Source organism: Fukomys damarensis, unplaced genomic scaffold, assembly GCF_012274545.1.
Source record: "Fukomys damarensis isolate Sample0158 unplaced genomic scaffold, DMR_v1.0_HiC HiC_scaffold_30, whole genome shotgun sequence".
Classification (NCBI taxonomy): domain Eukaryota; kingdom Metazoa; phylum Chordata; class Mammalia; order Rodentia; family Bathyergidae; genus Fukomys; species Fukomys damarensis.
Genome location: NW_022900942.1, coordinates 55,713,008 through 55,722,297, shown reverse-complemented (window position 1 = coordinate 55,722,297; position 9,290 = coordinate 55,713,008). Strand labels below are relative to the sequence as shown.

General features: G+C 47.5%; 1 protein-coding gene across 7 annotated transcripts in view; it reads right to left on the bottom strand.

Annotated features, from left to right (window-relative positions):
* Nucleotides 1-128: 128 nt before the first annotated feature.
* Kctd1 (potassium channel tetramerization domain containing 1) overlaps nt 129-9,290 on the bottom strand; it is a 190,507-nt gene continuing 181,345 nt past the window's right edge. For all 7 annotated transcript variants that reach the window (XM_010643553.2, XM_010643588.2, XM_010643579.1 and 4 more), the window contains exons 4-5: nt 4,041-4,346; nt 129-423 (exon numbers count right to left, since the gene is read on the bottom strand). In XM_010643553.2, coding sequence (XP_010641855.1) covers nt 265-423; nt 4,041-4,346 — 465 coding nt within the window. In that variant the 3' untranslated portion in view covers nt 129-264. The remainder of the gene's footprint in view (nt 424-4,040; nt 4,347-9,290) is intronic.

Genomic DNA, 9,290 nt, shown 5'->3' with positions numbered 1-9,290 from the left:
CATTTCCTACCTTTTGACACACACACACACACACACACACACACACACATATATATTTATATATTCTTTACACCTTGAGGATATCACTACTCCAACTGTTCCCATATGAATACAGGTGCGATCGCTACTGGATATAAATGTGTCTTTTATTCGATTTTTAGGTCCAGAACTTGGTTTGCTGTCCCAGCTGCACATAAATGTCCCCTTTCTGATTGCGGTGTCTGTTGTGTATGTTTTCCTCTTTTGCATAAGAAGTGTGTCTGTTTAGTCCAGAGGCTCTTGTTTTATCCGGATGACAGAGGGTACGCGGGGCGTCCGCCTCAGTCCCCGCCGAAGGACGTATTCACTGAACTGGGACGAGTCCACTCCTCCCCCGCAGGAGCCCACGATTTCAAATCCTCTTTGCTGCAACCTCTCAAGGACCTGCGAGGGGCCAAGACAAGTGGCTGGTTAGGAATGAGATGAGTCGTCTGCCAGGTGAATACCCTCAAAGGGTCATTCCAAAGCAGTGTAGCTCTGCTCCGCCTCATCCAACCCATTTATGCCTTTGAACGTCTGCTCCCCAAGGAAGGCCCTGGATTGAAGGGCAGAAGGGAGACAGCACATGTTTCTAATACCTACAGCATGCCTTTGTACATCTGCTTTCCACATGCCAGTTACAACACCGGGTGGTAAAAGCCCCACAGTACACATGAGGAAATAGAGGCTCATGGTTAGCGGGTGATGGAACTGGATCTCCAACTCAGACCTATTTAGCCTTAAATCCCAATGGCTGGCTGGGTGGCTTTGCATATATTGCAATGCTGCCTTCTTTGCAAAAAAAATGAGAGTTCACATTACAAAGTTCATTTACCATTAAAATATATCTTGTGAGGTGATAAAGAATATGGAAGGAGAATAGGGTTTGAATTTACTTAGCCGATGACTCATTTGGACTCGCAAGTTTTCCAATACTGAGTTAGTATCTACACTTCACTTCGGAAGGTTTATGTATTTTGACAGCAGAATGAATGGATTACTTAAGGCAGTCAAGTTTTACTACAAGTTTTCCAGTTTGTTTGTATCTGAAGTAGATTTATGGCTTTGCATGCATTCAAGGAGGGAGAATAAATGCAATGGTTATGTATTAGAGCATGGGTCCAAATTAGACATCCTTTAACCTTAAAAAACGCAAGCCAGATGATCTGTTCTTTAATTTTTGAAACCAAATTCCTAATGCCAGAAGATCCCTGCATTTGTCACTACATGTTTGACACTCTTAAGTTCATAAAACAGTTCCCAGCGCTCTCAGATGTTTTGTGGAAGGAAATGAAATGTTACTAAATAACTCTGATAATGTAGTCAGTTATAAAGTGAACTCTTGCTGCTTTTCAAAAATTATTATTTTTTGGTCTTCTGCTTCAATATGGAAGCAAAATATTTTGCAAAATAGCTTACTAGATGACACTGGGGAGCAGGGGGTTATGTTTTCTAAAAGTGAAAGCCTCAAGTTGTGGCCAATGAAGAAAACCCTCAAGTCCTTGGGAAAACCATGTAAACCTCGTCTGCGCAGAGCCCCGCTTCTGCAGGTGAATTCACAGTGCACACACAAAAACTCTCCCTCCATTCACTTCTAAGAGTTTCATGTCAGAGAGATCTGCAGTCAAGACCCAGGATGAAGGAAACAATGCCCAAGTTCCAACTCATTGGTGCGGGTGAAGAAAAAGGCAAAGAGCTGCTCATCTGGGAATTCTCCAGCAGAGGTAAGAATGCGACCAGTCAGCAAGCCCCACCCTACTTTGCTTGGGAAGGATCCTGTACTATGCCTAGGAGAGAAGACACAAAGCTGAAAAAGCCGTGAGGGTCGTTATCCTTTGAGTGATGTTATGGCCACCAAATTGCTAATATAAGGAAACCCCTAAGGGTCTTCCTCTCTGGGATTCTGGTATGCCTAATATGACCAATATTCAACATGATGTAATGTTGCTGTGGAGGTGGTCAAGTGCTTATTTCCGTGTAATGCAAACAGCTTATGAAACTGCTGCTTTTTAAACACCAACTCAATAGCAAAGTTCTTGGGTTTAGCAGTCATTTGAGAATGTTTAAATAACTGGGTGGCATTTTGGATGTCAGATGCTTTATCTCAACGTCCCTGTGTGCCTATGGGCTGGTGTCCTTTGTTGGTGGGTGGAACAGGAAATGAGTGGGTCATGGCTGTATCCAGATGAACAGTTCCACATCTGATCTGGGACATGCATCAAGCACATGAACCAATGAAAGGTGTTTCCTGGCCCAGGGGTGGGGCTGAGGGCTTCTGATGGGTTGGTGAATGTCTCTGCTTCCCTGGGGGCTAGGGTGGGGGTGGGGCACCTGGCAGGGCTTTGCAGGAACCCCTCACAACACTGCTCAGGGCAGTGCAGGAGCACGCCACGCCTGCAGGGGGCACCACCAACACAGGCGAGACTATGAATGCTGCCCTCTGGAACCTTGAAAGTGTGCCTTCCTGACTCGCCTGTGTAGGGATCATTTATTTGCTAGAATTTTCTGCTGTTTTGCTCTCAGGTATCTGTTCATAAGTTTTAGTGTAGTTTTTTTATACCAAGCTACATCCCCAGCCCTTTTTCTCTTTTATTTTGAGACGGCGTCTTACTAAGTTGCCCAGGCTCAGCTCAAACTAGTGCTTTTCCTGCCTTAACCTCCCAGAGGGCTGGGATTATAGACAAATACCACCCTGCCCAGCCACTCAGAAATTTTAAAAATTATGCCTCATTGTGGAACAGTCCTGCAGAGGCAGATGGTCTATTGAACATTTGTAATCTTTAGCTCTTGGAGAGGTTTTGGTCACTGAATATTGAACCAAGTCATGCACCCATCCAAATTAAAGAGAAGGGGAAAAACAAACTCTCGCTCCATTGGCTTGTAAGAGTTTCATGTCAGAGATATCTGCAGTCAAGATCCAGGTACATCTGTCTTCCTGCAGCAAGACAGGGAGTCAGCAGTGCTACAGGAAGCAGTGTACACACAGGCTGCAGCCAGGGAGAGTGCAGAGAGCCCAGGGCCTACACATTTAGATGAGGCTGGCAACACCCACCAGCCTCTAAGGCACACAGTCCCTCACACAGGTAAACCAAGTTTCGGAATCCCACCCTGGAGTCCTCTTTTCCCAAAGACTTTTCTGTCTCAGAAAATGTCAATGCCACTCATCCGTTTCTCTGTTGAGAATCTTGGACATCCTGGACTTCTGTCTAATGACTCACAGCCATGGTCAGAAAACCTTGTTAGGTACACATTCAAGATATTCACAGTCAGACCTGTCCCAGTGACTGCTTGGACTCCCATTTGCAAACCGGTCCCTTTGCTTCACTACTTCCACCTGCTGCTGGAGAACTGGCTTTAAAATACTGTTACAGCCGGTCACTGTTGCTCAAAATCTCTTTCCCTTCTAGAGTGCTTGCTTCTCTCTCCAAGGCTGTCCAGATTTTCCCTGGTCATCTCAGCCTGTGTCCTAGCTTTCACTTTCCCCAAGTCCCTTTCCTCCAGCTCTGACGGCTGACCTGGTATGTCTCAGTGTGCCACGCACGCCCCTGCTTTGGGGACTTCACAACCTGCCAATCCTTCTGCCTGGGACATCCCATCCCAGATTCCTCCTTACTTCTAGCTCAGCAGTATTTATGCTGCTTAATGTTCACTCCAACCCCAGAATGCAAATCCCACAAGCCAAGTACTATTTGTTCTGTTCTGTATCTCCCATGTTCAGACCAGTACCTGGCACATACTAGATGCTCAGGAAAGACTTTAGGAATGTCTAAAAGACAGGTGATAAGGGCTGGGGATTTAGCTCAGTGGTTCCACCGCCTGCCTTGCAAGCTCAGGGTCCCAAGTTCAAGTGAAGGTACCACAAATAAGTAAGTAAATAAATAATAAATAAATAAAAAGATGGGTGATAAATTACTGATCCAACAGGAATGTTCCCACATGACAATTTCTCAGTTCCCTGGAGGAAGGGCAAGGTTCAGCGCTAAGAGTGACGTCTGAGGCCTGCGCGATATACGATGCTGTACCTGGACTGAGTTGAGGTGACAGTAGCCATTCAGGGGAAACCTGATGACGTGCGTCGAGTCGTGATTCCAGCCTGCGTTGACAGAGTTGCACATCACATCGCCGATCTCTGGAAACACTTCTTCTATCAAGGACTTGTCACCACTGAGTGTGATCCTTTCTCCAAGGTCCGGGGCCACACGTACCACGAGGCACTCACAGGGCCGTGAAAAGCGACCCATTTCTCTGTCCTGCTTCCATCTTTCCATCTCCAACAACATGGGCTGAAGTTGAAAATATTTTGCCTCTTCATATAACAAAGTATAGTCCTGGGGTGGGGGTGGGGTGGAAATAAAAAGGAATTTTCACACTGCAAAATACGAACATAAAGCACTGAGAATGTGCACGTTACGTTTCAGCCCTGGTTCTTCCCTTCCGTTATTTCAGTAATCAAATCTAGCGGTAAATTATTCACACATTTCTAACTGTTTGACTTATATGTACTCATTCAGTGATGATAAAAAGAAGCTAAGCGTACTAAGGGCCAGCCTCGCAGGCCTCTTTAAGTATGTACCTTACATGAATTAAGCCCCTAAATCCTCATAATCACTTAGTGGATGAGGAACCATTACCATTCCTATTTTGCAGATGAAAAACTGAGCTGTATCAAGGAATCTGACTTAGATCCACTCGGATGGACACATTCAGCGACTACGGTCAGGCACAGCTGGCAAATACGCATCCTTTGCGGAAGTCCCCAGTCCCGTACAACCTTTAGTGGCGGCTTCTGAGCTCAGCCCAGGAGGGTGTGGGGCAGTGGCAAGGTGAATGGGCACCTGGTGGGCACACGTGTAGCTTTCACCTAAGTTTGGTGTTGCTGTGTGAGCGTCAGGGGAGGCTGGTGGAGACCTAGAAGGCTGTTGCCCATCAGCTGCCTCGTGGGGCTGCTGTCACAGAGTCACAAAGTTGGAGCATTGGGGTCCAACTCTTGCAAGTGACAGGTGCGGAGTGACAAGGCCTTGTCCCTTTATAAAGGCACGGTCACCCCGTCTTTAGGCACGGTTTCTTTTCCTCTTGCCTTAAACAAATTGAGTTAAAGCCAGAAAGCTAATGCACAGGTATTAAAATATATACAAGCCACTGCGTGAGAGACGATGGGTGGAGGGACAGCGACTCGGATCGATGCACAAAGCCAGTCAGCCTTACGTCTACACGTAGCTACGGGCACAGTCACTTTGGGGGGTGAGAGAGCGGGTGCTTGTCCAGACACGTTGCCTGAGAAGGTTTTAATCAACTGACACAAGCATCTCTGCCTTCCTCTCGGGCCGGCACCGGCAGTGGAGCCTGGTGCTCATGTGCCTTGCGTGTGCCCATAGGCCATAAACCAGTGGCCTGACGCTCAGAGCAGGGGACAGAGCCCGGGAAGCAAAGGCTGGCCTCAGAGAAGCTTCCTTCCAGTGCGCTTTGCTTTTTCTCTTGCAAGTCAAGCAGCAGCAGTTCTGAGACTTTCAGAGAAAACCACTTGGAGAGACGAGGGTAGCATCTCTGCCAGGGTAGACCAGGTGGCCTCTCTGGGCAATCGGGTTTCCAATCTGAGGCACATGGGCCAGGTGTCAGGCGCTCTCTCAGAGACTCAGCTCAGTCGAATCAGCTGCATCTTTCTTCTGTCCTTACCCTGGAAGCCTACCACATAGGAGTGCAAGTTGGATACCAGAGGGGAGCCCCACCGCTCCGAGGACTTTGCTTGCATGACTCTGCATGTGTGGCCTCCTGACTCACAGGAGATACCGTTTGGGTTTAAGGACCTGAGAATGAAGCTGTGTGGCCACTCTCGAGAGGGGCAGAAGTGGACCCCGGCACAGCCTGAGGGGCAGCAGGTGGGAAATGCTGAAGGGTAGGCCTGGCCTGCCTGGTCTTCTGTGCTTCAGGCTTTGGGGCTTCTAACGTACACCAATGATGAGACATTGGCCCAGGTAGATACTTTACTTACTCATCAAGATGACAGTTCTCAAGTCAATTTAAAATCAGCAGTGAGAGTTCCAGGAGCAGCCACAGTAACAACTTTTGCTACTGCTTTTATTTTCCTGTGCGATTTCACTAGCAAGTCTAGCACAAGGATAAATCTGGGACTCCAGTGGAAATGTGCCTTGTCTTTCCAGAGCTGTCAGGTCTTCAAATCTTAGAATAAAAGTCCTTAGAGCAGTTCTTGACCAACCTTGGCCCTCTGGAGGCCTCTGATTGAATGCTTCTAGGGACAAGAAGATTCCTACTAGCAAGGCACAGCTTCTACTTTGATAACTCTGACTCTTGTGAATGTCTTCATTGGTTCTGAATTTTCCCTCTGGAATTATGGATTCTAACCTTTCATTGGCTTAATCCTTCAAACATTTGAAGATAACTGTTACATCTCCATGTTAGTTTGTTATGACTCTGAGGTTCTTCAACAACCGATGTGTAAGTGACTTTGTCAACACGCTTCCTAATCCCCTAACCAGAACAGAACCTAACATTCAGATGTGGTGGGCCGGGGATTTGGCTCAGTGGTTCTGCCGCCTGCCTCGCAAGCACAAGGACCTGAGTTCAATTCCCCTGGTACCAAAAAACAAAAACAAAAAACAACAAAACAGATGTGGCCTCACAGGGCATGGTACCACCTTTGCTGGGTGAGACCCTCCAACCATCATGAACGCAGCCCGTGTTCCTGCCCTATTGCTGCTAGAGCGATCACCACAAATTTAGTGGCTTAAAACTGCACAACTTTACTCTCTGACCCAGAAGGTCAGAAAAGAAAGTCAGAAGTCTAAAATGAGTCATTAAGGAAGCACTCCTTCTGGAGATTCTAGAGAGGAACCCATTTCCTGGCCTTTTCCAGCTGCCAGGGGCTGCCCATGGTCTTTGGCTAGTGGCCCCACACTGCTCCCACCTGTGTTCCCATTGTCACATCACCTGTCCTCATCCTGACCCTCCTGCCTCCCTCTTTCACTTCTAAGGGTCCCGAGGAGGGCACTGAGCACTGGTGGGTAACCTTGGATGATCTCCTCAAGTCAAGATCCTTAACTTAGTCCCATCTCTGAAGTCCTTTCTGCTACCGAAGGTAACGTTCAGAGCTCCCAGGAAGGCCATTCAGGTGGCCTTTGGGGACTGCTGTCTTGCCTACCACATGGTATGGCCACATTATCTTTCTTGGCAGGCTTGTTACTCTGTTAGTTTGTGGTTTGCTTATAGTGAAATCCCTAAACCCTTTTCACAAGGGCTGCTAAGAGCTAAGTCTTTCTCATATTTTGTGACACCAAATCCTTTCTTATTTGTCCCCCTTTACCTTTCGTGCTATAGGTTTTGCATTTGTTCTGACTAAGGAAATCTGGATTCTCTCATCCAATGTCCCAAGTCTCCCTCTCATTTTTGTGTCTTTTTTTTTGAGACAGGGTCTCACTATGTAGTTGAGACTGACCTGGAACTCACTATGTAGTCCAGGTTGGTCTCGAACTCACAGCGATCCTCCTCCTGCCCCAGCCTCCCCAGCGCTGGGATTACAGGCGAGCGCCACCACACCTGGTTTTTGTGTCATTTTGAACAGGCATTCTGTTTCTATCTGTAAATCATTTCTCAAATACTGAGAGGAGAGAGCTAGACAGCCCCTTTGTTGAGGTAATAAATTAACACTGGATTTTGGCTGTTCATGCAGTTACAGAAACCTGTATTTCTAAGGTCATCCAGCTATAATCACAACATTTGTTAGGTGTCTTCCTGAAAAGCTGTATGTTTGGTGGGACTCTGATGGGAAGGCTGGAGTTCTGGCAGGGGCCCATATAGTCCCAGGGCTCTCCTTGAAGGTCTACAAATCCATGCTTGTTAGGTGCAAAATGAGGGAAACAAATTATATTAAAGCTGCTTCTGGCCCTAAAATGCTGTGAGTTTATGTCTATGACAAACCCATTTGTCTCTTATATACCAAGGTCATGAGGCCAGGGGTGTAGCTCCAGTAGAGTGCGTGCTTAGCATGCTTGAGGGCCTGGGCTCAATTCTGGGCACCATAAAGAATAAAAGCAAAGGCGATGAGGCTAGCAGGACTTGGGGTTTGAAGTGCCCCTATGTTAACTGAGTCCTCACCATCTTTTTTCCCCTCTAAATTCGCGAGCTACACGTTTACTAAGCTGAAGCCTGGCCACAGAGTGACAGAGTGCCTCTGTACAGAATGCTAGGACATCATCATCACCTGCTCTTGGAAACTGAGGGAAATGGCGCTTTGTGTAGATGTGCGGCCTTGCCCGGCCACTTCCAGTGGGCTTGTGGTCACGCTATGGGTCCTTCTGCAGCCTGGGTCACTGTCTCAAGGGCCTGCCTTGAGCTGCTGCAAGCTGCCAGGCGTTCTTTTGCTGTTTTGACCGCTTGCTCCATGCTTTCCTTTGTCATGTTGCTCTGTCTGGTTCCTGGGGAGAGCCTCTGTCCTGCTGGGGAGGGGACGTGGTGACGCTGGACAGCAGCTGGGCACGTGTGGACGCTCACTGTGCCGACGCACCTTGAAGCAGCAGCCAGCCCAGTCCCTGACAAGATCCCTCTTGTTGTGTTACCGTTTTCTGCATGGTTAAGCACACGCTGGCCGTTCATTTTCTTGGCAGGCTCTTTTTTGTTTGTCTTTCTGTACTTCCTCAGACATGTTTCCTTCTCTGCTCATCAGAAAACTCCCTGCAAAGCTGAGCCAGCCTTCTGGCTGCTTCCTTTAGAAACCCGGGCCTCCTCTCCCTCCTTAAGCGCCTCTAACTTCATCATTTAAATGCGGTGCTTTTAGAACTCAGCATGGCTCCTTTTAGACTCTCTGTTCCTATTCTCACCCGATTCTGGTCTCTAAATCTTTTGAACTCTTCCCTCCACCTAGGTTCTGATATGCGAGTGCCCTTTCCTTAGCTTTTACAAGCTCTGAACCTACTTTAGCAGTTTCTTCTTCCCCAGGCACTCAGTGCAATCAGGTGGGGTTTATGGGCAGCAGCAGATTTGGGAAGAGTTCTTTTCCAGGGAAAGTAATCCACAGCTTCTCCTCCTATCCCTTCGGAGCTGGGAGCTTTCAGGCAAGCAACTCAAGGCCTCCGGAGATGCCAACATGCCGCCAGGCCCACCTACCTCTGGTCAGCCATACTGCCAGTTTGGCCCATGTCCACTTACAGGGAAACTGGCTACTCACAGATCTATTATTGTGTTTAAATGATTTTATAATCCCCAAATACCTACTTTTAATAGATTTTTTTTGAGATTTCTGATTTTTTTTTTTTTTTTTT